This window comes from Hemibagrus wyckioides, linkage group LG02 (assembly GCF_019097595.1).
Source record: "Hemibagrus wyckioides isolate EC202008001 linkage group LG02, SWU_Hwy_1.0, whole genome shotgun sequence".
NCBI classification, from domain to species: Eukaryota; Metazoa; Chordata; class Actinopteri; order Siluriformes; family Bagridae; genus Hemibagrus; species Hemibagrus wyckioides.
The window spans coordinates 21,275,696-21,295,922 of NC_080711.1; the positions used below are offsets into that span (position 1 = coordinate 21,275,696).

Sequence of the window (20,227 nt, forward strand, 5' to 3'; positions counted from 1 at the left end):
ATGGCCACAGGTGTATAAAATCAAGCACCTAGGCATGCAGGCTGTTTTTACAAACATTTGTGAAAGAATGGGTCGCTCTCAGGAGCTCAGTGAATTCCAGCGTGGAACTGTGATAGGATGCCACCTGTGCAACAAATACAGTCGTGAAATTTCCTCGCTCCCAAATATTCCACAGTCAACTGTCAGCTGTATTATAAGAACGCGGAAGTGTTTGGGAACGACAGCAACTCAGCCACGAAGTGGTAGGCCACGTAAACTGACGGAGCGGGGTCAGCAGATGCTGAGGCGCATAGTGCGAAGAGGTCGCCAACTTTCTGCAGAGTCAATCGCTACAGACCTCCAAACTTCATGTGGCCTTCAGATTAGCTCAAGAACAGTGTGCAGAGAGCTTCATGGAATGGGTTTCCATGGCCGAGCAGCTGCATCCAAGCCATACATCACCAAGTGCAATGCAAAGCGTCGGATGCAGTGGTGTAAAGCACGCCGCCACTGGACTCTAGAGCAGTGGAGACGCGTTCTCTGGAGTGACGAATCGCGCTTCTCCATCTGGCAATCTGATGGACGAGTCTGGGTTTGGCGGTTGCCAGGAGAACGGTACTTGTCTGACTGCATTGTGCCAAGTGTAAAGTTTGGTGGAGGGGGGATTATGGTGTGGGGTTGTTTTTCAGGAGCTGGGCTTGGCCCCTTAGTTCCAGTGAAAGGAACTCTGAATGCTTCAGCATACCAAGACATTTTGGACAATTCCATGCTCCCAACTTTGTGGGAACAGTTTGGAGCTGGCCCCTTCCTCTTCCAACATGACTGTGCACCAGTGCACAAAGCAAGGTCCATAAAGACATGGATGACAGAGTCTGGTGTGGATGAACTTGACTGGCCTGCACAGAGTCCTGACCTCAACCCGATAGAACACCTTTGGGATGAATTAGAGCGGAGACTGAGAGCCAGGCCTTCTCGTCCAACATCAGTGTGTGACCTCACAAATGCGCTTCTGGAAGAATGGTCAAAAATTCCCATAAACACACTCCTAAACCTTGTGGACAGCCTTCCCAGAAGAGTTGAAGCTGTTTTAGCTGCAAAGGGTGGACCGATGACATATTGAACCCTATGGATTAGGAATGGGATGTCACTTAAGTTCATATGCGAGTCAAGGCAAGTGAGCGAATACTTTTGGCAATATAGTGTATATATATATATATATATATATATATATATATATATATATATATATATATATATATATATATATATATATATATATATATATATTTATATATATATATATGTAATGTATGTATATATGTATGTATGTATGTATGTATGTATATTTACAGCTATATTTTCATATTTTTACACCTATTTTCATATTTTTATTTGTTATTTATATTCTATTTTTATTTATCTATATTATATTTTATTTTACTTTATTTTCTATTTTCTATTTTTATACTTTTAAGATACTCTAGTTTATTTTTATCTTTATTTTTTATGGATCTCTTTCTCACATACTTTTTATAAATGTTTACATGCCGGACAGTCGTGAAAAAACATTTCACTGCATGTTGTACTGTGTATGTGTATGTATGTGACAAATAAAATTTGAATTTGATAAACACTATAATCATCATATCACTAACAAGAACTTATTACAATGTTGTATATTTGGCTTAGAGCTTAACATTATAACATTTTATGTTTCTTTAAAGTGGTCATAAGTACAACATATTCTCATATCCTCAGTCAGAGCTAGATACTCCATAATTTTTATGTCTTTCTGTGAGAGATTGAACACTGAGACTGTCTCTTAAAGTCAAATTCCTACAGAGATACAAAGAGGGAAATAAATAACATTTACAGAAATATTGCCAACTTTTAACCAGTGATTACTGAATACATACATTTCACAAAAGTTCCACAACATTAATTGTAACTATAAACAAACACAGAGTTCACCGTATTCTTCTTTAATTAATAAATAAATTGTAACAGTAACAGACTGCTGCTGTATAAGAGGAATAATGATTATAATCAGTGGCATTATTTATTGGAAAAAAATGATCTTCAGGTTTGTAGCAGTAACTCCATGACACTGTTGAACCAAAGTGAGTAGAACTACACGATCCTTTTTTTTTGTTACTTTACAAAATAAATTATTGTCACCTACATCCACCACCTTTTATGATTCCTGACATCACAACACCTGGTCCTTGATTATTTTCCTATGAGAACAAACCGCCAAGTGTTTTAATCTATAATGAATATGCTGATATGAAGAGTGCATTATCTTCAGATAAATTCACCTGAAAAAGTCTCTTAATGTTCCAAATTTTATTGATTTATAATAACAGATTAAAGATGGTCATGAGATGAGGAGGATTTCCTGTGTAAAGGAATCCATCTCATTTTTTCCCTAAGATAAGGAGTGTCTTTATGCAAATGTCCTTCCCTGTTATATATTTAAGCAACAAAGACCAAGAGCTTTTACTTCTTCTGCTTCAACACACACCATGATCTCTACATCCCTACTGCTGCTGCTGCTGGCAGCCGTACACTGTAAGTGTTTTTACATTTGACATGGAATACAGTTTTGGTTCCTTAAAGCTTTTCAGTTTTCCATCATTAAAATAACTTTTCTTTAACAGGTGTTCACTGTGTTGAGCTGATCCAGACCGGATCCACAGTATTAACTCCTGGTCAGTCACTGACTCTGACCTGTAAAGTGTCTGGATATTCATTAACTGTTAGCTACTGTACACACTGGATACGACAACCTGCAGGAAAAACTCTGGAGTGGGTCGGATGTATATCTTATGATGGTAACACTTACTACAGTGAGAAACTGAAAAGCAGGGTTCAGGTTTCCAGAGACACGTCCAGCAGCACAGTGACATTAACAGGACAGAACATGCAGACTGAAGACACAGCTGTGTATTACTGCGCTCGTGATCCACAGTGAGACAAATAAACAACATCCCTGTACAAAAACTCCTCATCCAGTGTTCATTATAACAGAATGTCCAAAAGACACAACACTGATCTATAGAAGTCTTAATATAAAAACAATAATCCCACAAATGAGATCAAAGAGTTTTAAGTTTAAAGTCAGTAATGTTGATTTAAAACCTTAATATTATCTCTAATATTGCTGCACATCATAAACACTAATATAATCATATTACTATCCTGAACTCTATATACTGTAGTGTCTTTGGCTAACAGTAATCACCTAAACAAATTAGAATTAGTGTGATCATGTGTAAAAGCATTTTGACATGACTTTTGAGATGTACAATTTTTCCATTATGACAATAATCCTCAAAGCTAAATTTAGTATTTAATCTCTGATGCCTGTTGCCATTTTCCACATATGATCCACATGTCCTCCATCAGATGAATCTCTTCCTTGTGATTTAAATATGTATATATTTTTTTTTCCATTTCATTGTCTGTACCGCTTATCCGATCTATCCTCCGGTCACAGGGAGCCTGTGCCTATTTCAGGCGTCATCGGGCATCAAGGCAGGATACACCCTGGACAGAGGGCCAACCATCGCAGGGCACACACACACACGTCCACGAGGAAACCCACCAAGCACAGGGAGAACATTCACACACTACACACACACACACAGTTTAAACTTAAGTTTACTCAACCTTTGGTCTTGAACTGTATACTGTATATTTAACCTGCACACACATTAGAAATGTTTCAACATTATTCACACAACATCTACCCAACATTTTGAGGTTTAAAGGACTGAGGGTGTGTCATAAATATGAGAACATGTTCTCCTGGGATTTACATCAAAGTCATAAACTCTACAGCATTGTTATGAAGCTAAGACATTACAGCTCCATTATATCAGTGTCTCATTAAACCAGGCTGCTTCATCCACACAGCTTGATCAATTACATAGTAAATAAATAGTAAGTAACTAATAATTTGTGAATGTGTATGTTTTTACATTTTCAGGAAATGCCTCATGTCTTCCTAAAGCCTAAACACTTACATCTAAATCAAAGCAGTTAACTGGACTGCAAAGTTAGAAGAATTTTATAGAAACTATTCACCTTATGCAGTTAAATTCAGATTTTTATGTCACATACAGAACGATACACAGTGATATGCAGTGAAATGATTACACAACTGTTTGACGTTGAAAAAAGAAAAAGGAAATAAGGAGGCAAAATGCCCATTGGAAAGATAAAATATAAAATATAAAAAAATGAAATTTATTTTACAATAAAATAAAAATAAAATAAAATAAAATAAAGTATAAATATTCTAGAGATTCTAGAAAGTATAAAGATTCTAATAAATAGCGAGAGTGAAACATTAGTTGTTGCTTTTCTACACAGAACCTTATAATCATCCACACATCTATACAGTGAGCAGCATGTGGTTGTGGATTGAACAATAACTAATAGCATTATAATCATTATAAAATAACATTACCTAGTTCTACTCTTCTCTTCCAGATTCCTGTGGAGAGTCCATGATTTCTTCTGCTTCTGTGGTGAAGAGACCTGGAGAGTCGGTCACTCTGTCCTGTACTGTCTCTGGATTCTCAATGAGCAGCTACTACATGCACTGGATCCGTCAGAAACCAGGACAAGGACTGGAGTGGATCGGGCGTATTGATGGTGGCACTGGCACTATATTCGCTCAGTCACTGCAGGGCCAGTTCTCCATCACTAAATACACCAGTAAAAATATGCTGTACCTAGAAGTGAAGAGTCTGAAAGCTGAAGACACGGCAGTTTATTACTGTGCACGAGACTCACACTGACACAACAGACTCCAGAGCTGTACAAAAACTTACACAAGCACGTCCTCATGAGCTGTAAATATTCCCTCAGCAGGAAGCTGCATCTTAGTAACAATAGCTGCTATTAGTCAAGCGATATCCAAAGACTTCTCTGCATGGCTATTTTGGTGTGAAACTTTTTTACCAATCTCTAGTGGGTGTGTCATGCAAACGAGCTGCAGCACACAGCAGAAGCTTTTTTTTTCCTTGCTTTGAGATGGGACTAGGCAGTGTATTCAGTCACTTTACTCTAGCAATCTTTATTCAATGTTAGTTTTATTATTTACATGTTATTATTTGTTGTATACGTTTATCAAAAATATCTTATTATTTATATTATATTATTTTATATATAACTTAACACCTATCTTTTTGTATTCTTCTATTTCAGATTCCTGCAGTCAGACACTGATCGAGTCTGATCCAGTGATCATCAAACCTGATCAGTCTCATAAACTGACCTGCACAGCCTCTGGATTTGACTTTAGTGGCTACTGGATGGCTTGGATCAGACAGGCGCCTGGAAAAGGACTGGAATGGGTTGCAATTATCTCAGGTGGCAGTGGTAGCATATATTACTCCAGCTCTGTTAAGGGTCACTTCACCATCTCCAGAGACAACAGTAAGATGCAGGAAAGCCCACAGAAGATGGTGCTGAAGAGCAAACGATGCTCTCAGGCAGTTCACAAGCCTCATCATAGTTTCCCTGACCTCTATATATTCTTTTCTGAGGCTAGCACACAGCACGGACTGGTGTATTATACAGTAGTATGTCAGCAGGTCTGAGTGCTCTTCTTTCAAACTTTAAACAGCTCCCTTCATCTTCCCTATCATGGCTGGAGCACCATCAGAACCGATGGACACAACATTCTTGACATCACTTTACCTGGTTGAAGTGTCATTGGATAGTGGAATTTTCTTTAATTTCTCTGACATCTCCTCTCTCTCCTTTCCCTCAAACAAAGCCTCTGCTGTCTCCAATAAAAACTCCTTAAAACCTCTAGAGGGCAGACTATACCAGAATGAACATCATGTTCTGTCAAAAAAACAAAACAAAAAAAAACAGGAAATTTGTAGACATGAGAATCATTTCTGTGTTAATATAATTCTCTAAAATGCAGCCTATACATGACTGATAATGACATAAATGATTGTTTATCTAATTATTTTTATTTTCATGTATTTTAACCTAGATAAAGATTAATTTGAATATAGATCAGTTTTCAATCTGGCCATCACAGGAACTGTTAATTACATCACAAAACATCCATTAATAATAATAATAAGAAAAAACTGAATTATTTTCCACGTTAAATTGATATTGAGACAAAACAGGGTGTGAGTGTGATTAACAGCTGCAGAGCTGCACTCAACACAGCCCCTCTGGAATGTTTATGCAAATCTGCATCTCCTCTTGTAATATTAGCAGCGTGCTGATCTAGAGAGGAAACACTTCTCATTAGTCTTCCTTCAACACAAACATGTTAGCTTCAGCTCCACTGCTGCTGCTGGCTCTCACCCCCTGTGAGTGTTTGGATTGAAGCTTTATTATTTCATCTGATCCTTTCAGTTCAACATGTCAACCTTTTCTTTTTCTCTTTTCACAGATGTGTTCTGTGCTACTGAGCTCATCCAGCCAGACTCACTGCTTATAAAGCCAGGAGAGACTTTAACCATCACCTGTAAAGTGTCTGGAGCTTCTATCACTGATAGCAGCAGCCACTTTGGAACAGCTTGGATTCGACAACCTGCAGGAAAAGCTTTAGAATGGATCAACAGCATTTATTATGATGGCAGTGCTAATAAGAAAGATTCACTTAAAGACAAGTTTGTGGTCTCTCGAGACACTTCCAGTAACACTGTGACCTTACAGGGACAGAACATGCAGACTGAAGACACAGCTGTGTATTACTGCGCTCGTAATCCACACAGTGACACGACAAGCTGCAGTGCTGCACAAAAACCTCATCACTATTCACTTCTTAAATTAAACAACTACATTTTCCAAAGTAACTAATCCCCACAATACAAATACACTATATTGCCAAAAGTATTCGCTCACTCATCCAAATAATCAGAATCAGGTGTTCCAGTCACTTCCATGGCCACAGGTGTATAAAATCAAGCACCTAGGCATGCAGAAAGCAAGCACAAAGCAAGGTCCATAAAGACATAGATGACAGAGTCTGGTGTGGATGAACTTGACTGGCCTGCACAGAGTCCTGACCTCTACCCGATAGAACACCTTTGGGATGAATTAGAACGGAGACTGAGAGCCAGGCCTTCTCGTCCAACATCAGTGTGTGACCTCACAAATGCGCTTCTGGAAGAATGGTCAAAAATTCCCATAAACACACTCCTAAACCTTGTGGACAGCCTTCCCAGAAGAGTTGAAGCTGTTATAGCTGCAAAGGGTGGACCGACGTGGACAGTCCCTGACCTCCTCTGCTTCTGTAGTAAAGAGACCTGGAGAGTTGGTCACTCTGTCCTGTACTGTCTCTGGATTCTCAATGAGCAGCTACTACATGAACTGGATCCGCCAGAAACCAGGACAAGGACTGGAGTGGATCGGATACATTGACACTGGCACTGGCACTGGCACTGGATTCGCTCAGTCACTGCAGGGCCAGTTCTCCATCACTAAATACACCAGTAAAAACATGCTGTACCTAGAAGTGAAGAGTCTGAAAGCTGAAGACACGGCAGTTTATTACTGTGCACGAGACTCACACTGACACAACAGACTCCAGAGCTGTACAAAAACTTACACAAGCACGTCCTCATGAGCTGTAAATATTCCCTCAGGAAGCTGCACCCCAGAGACATTTATACATTTATTATGCAGAACAACATCCATTCACACTCAGCACTCAGATCTTTCTCTCTATTCCAATCTTTTTTTTTTTAGCAGTTATTAATATTAATAATAATAATCCCCATTGTAATCTATCACATTTACATGGACAATGCTCTAGGACAATGATTCTGATGACTAGTTGTGACTATATACTGTACTATTCATGCTTTAATTCCTCCTGTTTGTGATACCAGCTGCAGGAACACTACAGGTCAGTGGTTAATTTCCTGAATTTAGAAGCACAGAGTCTGTTCAGCAGCACAGTATGTTTTCTGCAGCATCATTACTACAAACTCCTAAATATAAAAATCTTGATGGCCAGCAATTCCCTTTCTCCCACTGCATAGTTTCGTTCTGCTGGACTCAAACGCCAAGAAAAGAAGGCACAGGGGTGCAGGCGGTTGTCTCCAGGGTGATGTTGGGACAGGACTGCCCCTACTCCCAGATCAGAAGCATCCACCTCCACGATAAATTGACAACGGGGGTCCAGTAAGGACAAGATGGGGCGAAGGTAAACAAATCTTTGAGCTTGAAGAAAGCCTGTTCAGCTTCTGGAGACCAGGAAAAGCTTATGAGAGATGAAGTGAGACGATGAAGGGGGGCAGCGACAGAGCTATAGCCATGGAAGAACTTGCCATAGAAATTAGCAAAGCCAAGGAACTGCTGCAGCTGCTTACGGGATTCAGGACGGGGCCAGTCCTTGACGGCCTTGACATGACCGGGGTCCATCTGTACATTTCCGGCTGAGTACAAGTCCCAAAAAGGTAGTACGGGAAATGTGAAACTCACTTCTCAGCCTTCGCATACAGGTGGTTCTGGAGCAGGCACTGGAGAACGGCACAGACATGGTGGATGTGTTCCTCCAGGGAGCGAGAGTAGACAAGGATGTCGTCAAGGTAAACAAAGACAAATCGATTGATCATGTCTCGGAGGACGTCATTAACGAGAGCTTGAAAAACAGCAGGGGCATTGGTCAGGCCAAACGGCATTACCAAATACTCATAATGGCCTGAGGGCGTGTTAAAGGCTGTCTTCCACTCGTCGCCCTCACGGATCCGGACAAGCTGATAAGCATTGCGTAGATCAAGCTTGGTGAAGATGGTGGCCCCCTGGAGGAGCTCAAAAGCAGAAGACATAAGCGGTAAAGTGTAGCGATTCTTAATGGTGATCTCGTTGAGCCCTCGGTAATCGATGCAAGGGCGCAAGGTCTTGTCCTTTTTCTCCACAAAGAAGAACCCTGCTCCTGCGGGGGAAGAGGACGGCCGTATGATACCTGCGGCGAGGGAGCCCTGGTTGTATGTGTCCATAGCCTCCCTTTCAGGTCCCGAAAGATGGTAGAGACGCCCCCTGGGGGGCATGGTGCCTGGCAGAAGGTCAATGGCACAGTCGTAGGCCCGGTGAGGGGGCAGGGATGAGGCCCTGGCCTTGCAGAAAACTGCCCCGATGTCATGGTAAACAGAAGGTACAGTACTGAGGTCAAGGAGGGTTACATCGGCTGTGAGGGGTAGATGGGGAGGGCTAGGACAGAGGCAGTGGGAGTAGCAGAAGGTACTCCAGCTGAGAACTTTACTGCTGATCCACTCTATGTGGGGATTATGTTTCTTTAACCAGGGAAGCCCGAACATGATGGGGGCTTGAGGAGAGGAGATGATGAGAAACGACAGCCACTCCTGGTGGTGCTCGGCCATGGTAACCAGAAGGGGCTTTGTCCTATGATGAACACTGTGGAGGATATGACCATCCAGGGCCCGGACTTGAAGTGGGGCTGGTAGTGGTTCAGTATCGACCCCTAGTTGCTGTGCCAGTTCCTGATTCATAAACTCTGAGTCCGCGCCCAAGTCCAGGAAGACTGCCAGATCATGGTTAAGAGAGTTCACAGTGATGTGGGCCTTGAGCAATGGTTTGGAGGAGGCCACCTGGACCTGGTGGGCTCGCCACCGGCTCCCCTTTCAGGGACGAGCCCGTCCTTTTGCTGGGCAGGAGCTTGCAAAATGACCCGGGTTACCACAGTAGAGGCAAAGTCCATTCGCTCTGCGTCTCTCTTTCTCAGAGTCAGTCAAACGACGGCATCCAATCTCCAAGGGTTGAGAGTGAGAAGGATGTAAGGTCGAAGATTGCGCTGCCAAGGGCTGCCAAGGTGAGGGTGGGGTGCCTGGTGGGGCCAACCCCGGCTTGGTTCGCCCAGTGCGTGGCATTCCTTTCTTGCCGCGGCGCTCTCTGATCCGACGATCAATACGCGTGGCTAGGGAGATCAGGTCATCCAGTTCAAGTGGGAGTTCCCGGGCAGCGAGTTTGTCCTTCACTTTGTCAGCGAGTCCTCGGAAGAAGGCGTCATAGAGGGCAGTGGCATTCCACCCCGAATCAGCAGCTGCCGAACGAAAACTTACCGCATACTCTGAGACAGGGGACGCCCCCTGTGAGGTGTTGAACAGGGCCCGAGCGGCATCACGCTGAGGGGTGGTGGTATCAAAGGCTTTACGGAGCTCTTGTGAGAAAGCATCAAAAGAGGCGCAGATAGCAGACTGACGCTCCCACTCCGCGGTGGCCCAAAGACGGGCCTTGCCAGACAGGAGAGAGACGACATAGGCCACCTTTGCTCTTTCTGAGGGAAAGGAGGACGGCTGCAGCTCGAAAATGACAGAACACTGCATCAAGAATGCCCGACAGGAACCAGGTTCCCCTGAGAAATGCTCTGGATGGGGCAAGTTAGGCTCACGAATTGGGGAAATGGTAACTGGTGGTGCAGGAGAGCTCTGAGAACTGGAAAGCTGATTCATTCTGTGAACGAGGTCCTGCGTAGCTCCTGATAACTCCTGCAAGTAGCGCTCCTGAGTAGTAGAGGCCTAAGACAGAATCCGCTAGGAATAATCCACAAGAAAAGAACGGAGGGAAAAACCGCCGAAGCAAACAGGAAACACAAAACACCATGGAAAAACAGTGAGGCGGAGGAGCCGGCAAAACGAAACAACAATGCGTCAGGAAAAAAACGAACAGAAAACTCACTGCAAAAAACAGGAACAAAAATGCGAGAAAGACGGAAGTAGGAAGGACCCGTGACAGGCGCCGGGCACGCCGGTACCGCCGAGTGCGAAGCAAACTGGAGAGATCATCCGGCAGGAAGAGCATGAAAACTCCGTGCTTAAATAGTACAGGAGAGTATAAAAATGGAGGTAACCCGGAAGCAGGTGATCCCAGGTTGCACCGCCCTGGAAGCACGAGGTGAGACGGAGAGAGAGCAGGGTAAGATCATGACACCAATTAACTGATTGGTTAAAACAATTGATTTAGTATTTTACCTCTGATACTGTATCTTTTAAACCATGCTGAGAGAAATGCTGCAATTCCTTTTTCATTCATTTTTATTGCTGCTTTCCATGAGATCTTTTTTATTGACAGCGTCTTTTTTTCTCCTCTATGACTCTTTCTAGATCTGGATCATTTAAAACATGTCTTTTCTGCCACTAGAGGGCAGTGTGTACAAACTCAAACATCTCAGTCTGTTTCTATCTGTACATTTAGGCATTCTCTCTTTTCACATCCTGCTCTGAATGCATCCAGCATCATGACACTCAGATTAAACTGAATTACATAAAGCATCTTAGCAACCTGTGTTGTGTTGATCAACAAATAACTCTCTTTTTTTTTTGGAAAACCTGATTTCACAGAAAATTCTTAGGGAGTTGAATGAGCAAGATCAATTGCCAAGTTTTATACAAATAATCACCTGATTAAATTCAGAGCTTACACATATCAATCATCATAATCCCAGGATCTGCAAGCATGCATAATTATTATTATGCTAAATCTAATATTTATTCTTTTTGCGTTCACGAGACTTTAACATTTGCTTTGGAAAAAGATAAGAGCATTTGATGAAGAGGCTTCTGCTCCATTATCAACCCACACATCCTCCATCAGATGAATCTCCTCCTCATGATTTAAATACATTTCAGATACATTCTCCTCCCATCATCAGCAGATAAGCAAATCCAAGCGTCAGAGTTGGATCTCACTCTATTTACAGCATCTCACAAAAGTGAGTACACCCCTCACATTTTTGTAAATATTTTATTATATCTTTTCATGTGACAACACTGAAGAAATGCCACTCTGCTACAATGTAAAGTAGTGAGTGTACAGCCTGTATAACAGTGTAAATTTGCTGTTCCCTCAAAATAACTCAACACACAGCCATTAATGTCTAAACTGTTGGCAACAAAAGTGAATACACCCCTAAGTGGAAATGTCCAAATTGGGCCCAAAGTGTCAATATTTTGTGTGGCCACCATTATTTTCCAGCACTGCCTTAACCCTCTTGGGCATGGAGTTAACCAGAGCTTCACAGGTTGCCACTGGAGTCCTCTTCCACTCCTCCATGATGACATCACAGAGCTGGTGGATGTTAGAGACCTTGCACTTCCCCACCTTCTGTTTGAGGATGCCCCACAGATGCTTAATAGGGTTTAGGTCTGGAGACATGCTTGGCCAGTCCATCACCTCAGCTTCTTTAGCAAGGCAGTGGTCGTCTTGGAGGTGTGTTTTGGGTCGTTATCATGTTGGAATACTGCCCTGCGGCCCAGTCTCTGAAGAGAGGCTCTGCTTCAGTATTTCGCAGTACATGTTGGCATTCATGGTTCCCTCAATGAACTGTAGCTCCCCAGTGCCGGCAGCAGTCATGCAGGCCCAGACCATGACACTCCCACCACCATGCTTGACTGTAGGCAAGACACACTTGTCTTTGTACTCCTCACCTGGTTGCTGCCACACACGCTTGACACCATCTGAACCAAATAAGTTTCTCTTGGTCTCATCGGACCACAGGACATGGTTCCAGTAATCCATGTCCTTAGTCTGCTTGTCTTCAGCAAACTGTATGCGGGCTTCCTTGTGCATCATCTTTAGAAGAGGCTTCCTTCTGGGACGACAGCCATGCAGACCAATTTGATGCAGTGTGTGGCGTATGGTCTGAGCACTGACAGGCTGACCCCATACCTCTTCAACCTCTGCAGCAATGCTGGCAGCACTCATACATCTATTTCCCAAAGACAACCTCCAGATATGACTCTGAGCATGTGCACTCAACTTCTTTGCTGGACCATGGCGAGGTCCAATCTGAGTGGAACCTGTCCTGACCTGTCCTTGTTTACCATCATCTAATCCATCTAACCCCTGTTTGCTATAATTTTCTGGACAGAAAAATCTTCTTGTAGTTTGATTAATCATCTAAAGCAGTGTGCATTTGAAACCAATATTGTTTTTTTAATTCTCAAATTTGATTTTAAGGTGATTTAGTAGAGAGGATGACATTATAATAAAATTATTCAAATGGTTTTCTACACCAAATACCACAAAATTCAGACTTAAATATAATATAGTTCAGCTATACAGTGAGCAGCATGTGGCTGTGGATTCAACACCTCCATAGTGGTCATGGACACTCCCTATTCAAATAGAGTCGTGTATAAACAGCATGTTCTTGACTGCTCTAGTTTCCAGTGAGCTCTGTGATAGATAACACTCCCATACACTTTAAATCTGGGTGAAGCAGAACTCAGAGAAAGATGATTTTAGGACAGTGTATTTTACTGATACTGATTTCATGTAAGTTTATGTTTTTAATGTGATGATTAATAGGAAAACAAATCTTTGTAAGATAACATTACCTAGTTCTACTCTTCTCTTTTAGATTCTTATGGACAGTCTCTGACATCCTCAGCTTCTGTGGTGAAGAGACCTGGAGAGTCGGTCACTCTTTCCTGTACTGTCTCTGGATTCTCAATGAGCAGCTACTACATGCACTGGATCCGTCAGAAACCAGGACAAGGACTGGAGTGGATCGGACGTATTGACACTGGCACTGGCACTGCATTCGCTCAGTCACTGCAGGGCCAGTTCTCCATCACTAAAGACACCAGTAAAAACATGCTGAACCTAGAAGTGAAGAGTCTGAAAGCTGAAGACACGGCAGTTTATTACTGTGCACGAGACTCACACTGACACAACAGACTCCAGAGCTGTACAAAAACTTACACAAGCACGTCCTCATGAGCTGTAAATATTCCCTCAGCAGGAAGCTGCACCCCAGAGACATTTATTATGAAGAACATCATCCATTCACACTCAGCACTCAGATCTTACTCTCTTCTAGCAGTTATTAATATTAATAATAATAATTCCCATGTTATGTATCACATTTACATTATGATGTCTATTTATTTGACTCGAGGCAAATCAGCTCTAGGACAATGATTCTGATGACTAGTTGTGACTATATACTGTACTATTCATGCTTTTATTCCTCCTATTTGTGATACCAGCTGCAGGAACACTACAGGTCAATGGTTAATTCCTGAATTCAGTAGCACAGAATCTGACGAGAGATTAAACAAAATGTACATGTTTTCTGCAGCATCATTACTACAAACTCCTAAATATAAAAATCATCTGTAGGGGGCAGCAGCACACTTGTTTTCAAGAAGGTTTCATGAAACTATGGAATCTAACAGCTGAAGGATGTTTATGCAAATTCATCCTGTTATATAAAAAAATCAGCCTCTTGCTCACCAGAAGTTTGTGTCACACGACTGAATCAAAGAGCTTGATGATGGAGCTGAGGGTCACTCAGTACTACATCTTTGTTTTAATGTTAACCAAAGGTACCTGAGACTTCTATACACTACTGTATATACAGCTCTGGAAAAAAATAATAGACCACTGCAAAATAATCAGTTTCTTATGTTTTTTTCTTACAGGTTCATGTATTGGTGAGATGGACAGTTTTGTTTCATTTTTTGTGAACTGCTGACAATATTTCTCCAAAATTTAAAATATAACTATTGTTATTTAGCGTGTATATTTAAAGGAAATGACAACACATCAAAATAACCCAAGATCATGCAGTATTTGCAGAGCTTTAATAACTCAAATAAAAACGCAATGCAAATCATTTGTAAACAAATTGTGTAAATGCTTTGGCTAAATAACATTAAGAAATCAGTATTTGGTGGAATAACCCCTATTTGCATGCGTTTTGGCTCCATGATCTCCACCAGTTTTTCACATTGCTGTTGGGGAACTTTATACCACTCTTTTTGCAAAAAAGCAAACAGCTCAGCTTTGCTTGATGGTTTGTGACCATCCATCTTCCTCTTGATGACATTCCAGAGGTTTTCAATAGGGTTCAAACCTGGAGATTGGGCAGTAGGCTCTTATTTTTTTCCAGAGCTGTATATTCCATCAGAATATCTTGACTGTGTTGATGATGATCTTTGATTGTTATGTTTTATCTGCTAGGTGTCAGCAGTGATGAGATCAGACTGGACCAGTCTCCAGCTGTGGTAAAGAGACCTGGAGAAACTGTGAAGATCTCTCGTAAGATACATGGCTTTGATATGACTGAGCACTACATGCACTGGATACGACAGAAACCAGGGAAAGCTCTGGAATGGCTTGGCCGGATGGATGCTGGCAAAAATCAGACGATATATGCAGAATCTGTGAAGAACCAGCTCACCTTAACAGAAGACGTCTCAGCAAGCATGCAATATTTAGAGGCCAAAAGTCTGAGGACAGAGGACACTGCAGTTTATTACTGCGCCCGAGAAACCACAGTGACTGGAGCTGAGGAAGCAGCTGTAATAAAACCAGACACACATTGTAACTAAATTTGCTTCACTTGTAATTCATACACAGATAAACACAGTCTGTATTTATTTACTGCTCCAATTCAACATAAATGTACCTGGATATAAGCCTAATATGGGTGTGGCCTGAACTGGATTTTTTTTTTTTTTTTCAATATACATGAACCCTATTACTTTGCTCCTTGAAACAGTGGAAAAAAGCCCACAGGTAGAAATGGCAGCTCTGTCAGCATGTGTGAATGTGGTTCTGACTTTTCCTCAACCAACAAACTAACAGACATCCCAGTCCCAATACACACCTCTAGTCTCAAGCAGATCTCCTGCAGGATTTCTAAAAACAAACCTCCTGTGTGTATTATTATCTGTTCAGAACACATTACAACTTTACAACTTCACCATATCAACAATGCTACACATTTGTGTGGCTTGTCCAGTATATATGGTCTGGTGTAAAGGATAGAAAACAGAAATCTATAACATACAAAAACTACAGAGAATGATGACCTCTCTGTAAAGCTTGCAGCTGGACATCCTGTCAGATCCACTGTAGTAGAAACGTAACTAAGACCTTCTAAACACAGCAACTATACTTTATTGTGAAAGGTTCATTTTAAATGATTGTTAAATGAAGATGTTCAGGTCAGTTAATCACAGAGATACGTTAGTGTTTTGTTCATTTCAGGCTAAGACAAATTCTTCAAAGAGGAAGAACATTAATGAGTAAATGAGTAAACCTGAGACTTCAAGATCATGCAGTTGATGATGCATTTTACTCCTCCACTCATGTTTCTTACATTAGAGAGGTCTGTGTGTGTGTGTGTGTGTGTGTGTGTGTGATGAGGAGAAGGAGAGCAGCTGAGCATTTTACGTCACTTCACTTTTATATCAAACAACAATGCTCTCATTATCAGTGCTGCTGCTGCTTTCAGCTTCATTCTGTAAGTCTCCTTGTCAGCTGAATGAATTTAGATTTAATTCCCCATTTGTAAAAATGACTTGATGACTTTTGATGATGTTCTGTTGTTGTTATTTACAGGTGGTGTTGGCGGTGTGGAGCTCACTCAGACAGCCTCTGTGCTCTTGAAGCCTGGAGAGTCGTTCTCCATCTCTTGTAAGATCTCAGTGTGGAGTTACTGTATTCACTGGATATGGCAACCTGCTGGAAAAGCTCTGGAATGGCTCGGATATCTCTGTAGTGGTGGTGGCACTGATCTCAAAGACACAATGAAGAGCAAGATCAGTCTCAGCCAGGACAAATCCATCAGCACGGTTTATTTAAGAGGACAGAACTTTCAGGTCGAGGACACGGCTGTGTATTACTGTGCCAGAGACACAACACGACAAACTCACTGAAGCCCTAGCGCTCTTATTGACTTGGTGTTGCATTTGATCTGATCTGTCCTGTTGAGCAAGATATGTTATACGTTCTTTATAGTATGTATTTCTGATCTTCTTCTATGCTATAATTACTGTTTCTGATTACAATCATTATTACTCTTAGGGAAGGTTCTTGTTTCTTTCTGCACTCTCATCTATTATGGTTTTCCCTGTGATTATTTTATAGCTATAATGCTTACAGTGAATTATGGATTGTCATAGTTCTGCTCATATGTTAAACCTACTACTGGGTGTTTCATATTTCATACCGAGGATATATCTTATCTTATGGAACTGAGAGTATATAAGGTAAGGAGAGATAAGGAAGTGGGTGATATATTTAGTTGTTGTTTTGGGGGTTTGGTTGCTGTGGTGATCTCTAAGGGGTGGGTTGATTTGGTGGGAGGGTGGGGGATTTTTACGGGGTGGCACTATGCTGGCATTGTATATTCTGTTTTTGGTGTTCTTTTGTTGTTTTTTGCTTTCATTTTTGTAATTTTTTGTATTCAATCACAATCCTCTGTTGTATATCTCAATGGGTAGAGATTTAAGATTTTTGAGCTAGAATGTTAGGGGTTTAAATCATCCGGTGAAGAGAAACAGAGTACTTGCTCATCTCCGACAGCAGAAAGCAGAGGTTGTCTTTTTGCAAGAAACTCATTTACGCAGTGTAGACCATTCTCGCCTCAACCGTGGGTGGGACGGGCAGATCTTTCATTCCTCATTTCAGGCAAAGGCAAGAGGTGTAGCTATCTTGATTGATAAGAATATACCCTTTGCGCCAAATAATATTACCTCAGATAAGAATGGTCGCTATATAATTGTTTCGGGCACTTTATGCAATGAGAATATAAATTTAGCTAATCATTATTCCCCTAATGTATGATGTCAGTTTCTTTAAACACACACTCTCTCTTGTTCCTGATTTAAATTCGCACTCTCTTGTACTCAGGGGAGACTTTAATTGCTGTCTTGACCCAGTGTTAGACCGCTTGTCATCTAAGCAATGCACCCCAGGCAAATCCTCTATTTACCTAAATAGTTTCTTTTCTAAATATGGCCATCAGATGTATGGTGATTTTTGAACCCCCCAAAAAGAGAATTTTCTTTTTTTTCAAATGTTCATCATTCTTACTCTCTGATTGATTATTTCATCTTGGATAAAGCTTTAATTTCTAGATTTCAATCCTGCTCATATCAAAGTATTATCATATCGGATCATGCCCCTCTTATCCTTGATTTGACCTTTTCAGACTTGCCTTCCCTTAGGAAAAACTGGCGTTTCAATACTTCACTCTTGGGAGATGAGAATTTTATTTCCTTTGCTGCTGACCAGATTTCTTTTTTCCTAAGTGTTAATAAATCAGTGGATGTTTCAAACTCAGTAGTGTGGGAGGCTCTTAAGGCATATATGAGAGGCCAAATTATTTCGTATGCCACTACTAAAAGAAAGCGTGCCAGAGAAAAGCAAGCATCTCTTGCTAATGAGATTTCCCATTCCGGATTTAGAAGCTCCCATCTCTCGAAGGAAGTGAAAGCTGCTATTGCTTCCCTACAATCTGGGAAATCCCCGGGACTCGATGGTTTTCCATCAGAGTTTTATAAAAAATTCTTGATATAGCTCGCCCCTTTTTTGACTACTGTTTTTTCAGAGGCCTTTGAGAAAGGAACTCTCCCCACAACTTTAAATCAAGCATGTATCTCTTTATTGCTTAAAAAAGATAAAGACCCGTTATATTGCTCTTCATACAGGCCCATTTCTTTGCTTAATTGTGATGTTAAAATTTTGGCGAAGGTGCTTGCCTCGAGACTTCAAGATGCTCTCCCTGCCATCATTTCTCCTGATCAAACAGGTTTTATAAAGAATCGTCAGTCTTTTTTTAATATCCGCCATTTGCTTAATGTGGTATATTCTCAGCATCAGTCCATTCCAGAATGTGTTGTCTCTTTGGATGCTGAGAAGGCATTCGACAGGGTAGAGTGGGAGTATCTTTTCTTAGTTTTAGAAAAATTTGGATTTGGTCCAGCCTTTCTCTCTTGGATTAAGTTGCTTTATAGCGCTCCTTCTGCTGTAGTTCTGACCAGTGGTCTTTATTCTCAACCATTTAATTTGCATCGCGGAACCCGCCAGGGCTGTCCGTTAAGCCCATTATTATTTGCCCTAGCTATTGAACCCTTAGCAATTGCTCCACGTGAATGTCAGCAGATTACTGGAATTACATGTGGTGAGGCCGTGCATAAAGTAACTTTATACGCAGACGATTTACTACTTTTTATCTCTAATCCACAGACTTCTTTACCTGTAGCTTTAACCATGCTTGAGGTTTTCTGGCTACAGGCTTAATCTGGATAAGAGTGAATTTTTTTTCCAATCAATAAGGTAGATATGCAATTACAGTACTCCAATATACCATTGAAGCCAGTAAAAAACAAATTTACTTATCTTGGTGTCTGTGTTACTCACCATCATAAACACCTTTTTAAACATAATTTTGGTATGCTTTTGGAACGGATTAAGAAAGATCTTTCTAAATGGTCCCCTTTAAAGATTTCTCTTATCAGACGCATTAATTCCATTAAGATGGTAGTTCTCCCCAAATTTCTTTATCTTTTTCAGTCTTTACCGCTGTATATCCCTCAATTATTTTTTAAATCCTTGTTATTTCTACTTATATTTGCAATGGTAAGCATCCTTGTTTGCGTAAAACATACCTTCAAAGGTCTAGACGAGATGGTGGTATGGCATTGCCTAATTTTAAGTTTTATTACCGGGCAGCTAACGTATGAAATACACAGTATTGGTGGCATTATCACCTTCTACCTAATAAACCACCCTGGATGGACATGGAAATACATGCCCATAAGCAAATTTCCCTTCCAGCACTTCTAGCAACCAAATTACAGTTAACTTCTTATACCTCTGTCGAGTGCCCAGTGGTTAAACATTCGTTGAGGATATGGACCCAGTTTAGGAAATCATTTGGTTTTAAGGATCCTCCTCTTCTTGGCCTGTTGCCTGTAATCACCTCTTCTTGCCTTCAATGCAGGATGGGATGTTTAGGAGATGGGCTGACAAGGGGATAAAATGCTTCAAAGATTTATTTACTGATAATTTATTTGCTTCTTTCGAACAGTTAGTATCTCATTTTGGTCTTATTAAATCTGATTTCTTTAGAGTCTTGCAAGTAAAAGATTTTGTTATGTCACTTTTTTCGGATTTTCCAGTGATGCCTCCTGAAAATCCTATGGATAGTTACCTTTCTTGTAAGTGGCCTCACTGAATAATTGCATGATTGTTGTTCACAGGTATTAAATGTATTGAACTGGTTCAGCCTGCAGTCATGGTGGTTAAGCCTGGAGAATTATTTTCAGTCCCCTGTAAGATCACTGGATACTCAGCCACTAGATACTTAGCCACTACGACAATCAGGACATGTACTGGAATGGATCGGCTGGTACTGCAGCTCAAGTGATACTGCCAGCATAAATTCACTAAAGAACATGATTCGTTTCTCAGCTGAAGCCTCCAGCAACACTGTGACTTT

At 41.1% G+C, this 20,227-nt stretch overlaps 3 gene segments (V, D, J or C); all 3 read left to right on the plus strand.

The window, feature by feature from the left end:
- Window positions 1–2,504: 2,504 nt before the first annotated feature.
- LOC131364060 (immunoglobulin heavy variable 3-30-3-like) lies at window positions 2,505–2,938 on the plus strand (the record flags this gene model as incomplete). The annotated part of the segment is given in 2 exon segments: window positions 2,505–2,550; window positions 2,640–2,938. Coding segments are annotated over 2 exon segments (345 nt in total), but the record flags the coding sequence as incomplete, so codon positions are not given.
- A 10,223-nt stretch (window positions 2,939–13,161) lies between these two features.
- On the plus strand, window positions 13,162–13,647 carry LOC131362682 (immunoglobulin heavy variable 1-46-like; the record flags this gene model as incomplete). The annotated part of the segment is given in 2 exon segments: window positions 13,162–13,263; window positions 13,349–13,647. Coding segments are annotated over 2 exon segments (339 nt in total), but the record flags the coding sequence as incomplete, so codon positions are not given.
- A 2,503-nt stretch (window positions 13,648–16,150) lies between these two features.
- LOC131362662 (Ig heavy chain V region MC101-like) lies at window positions 16,151–17,050 on the plus strand. The segment is given in 2 exon segments: window positions 16,151–16,243; window positions 16,342–17,050. Coding segments are annotated over 2 exon segments (360 nt in total).
- The last annotated feature ends 3,177 nt before the right edge of the window (window positions 17,051–20,227 follow it).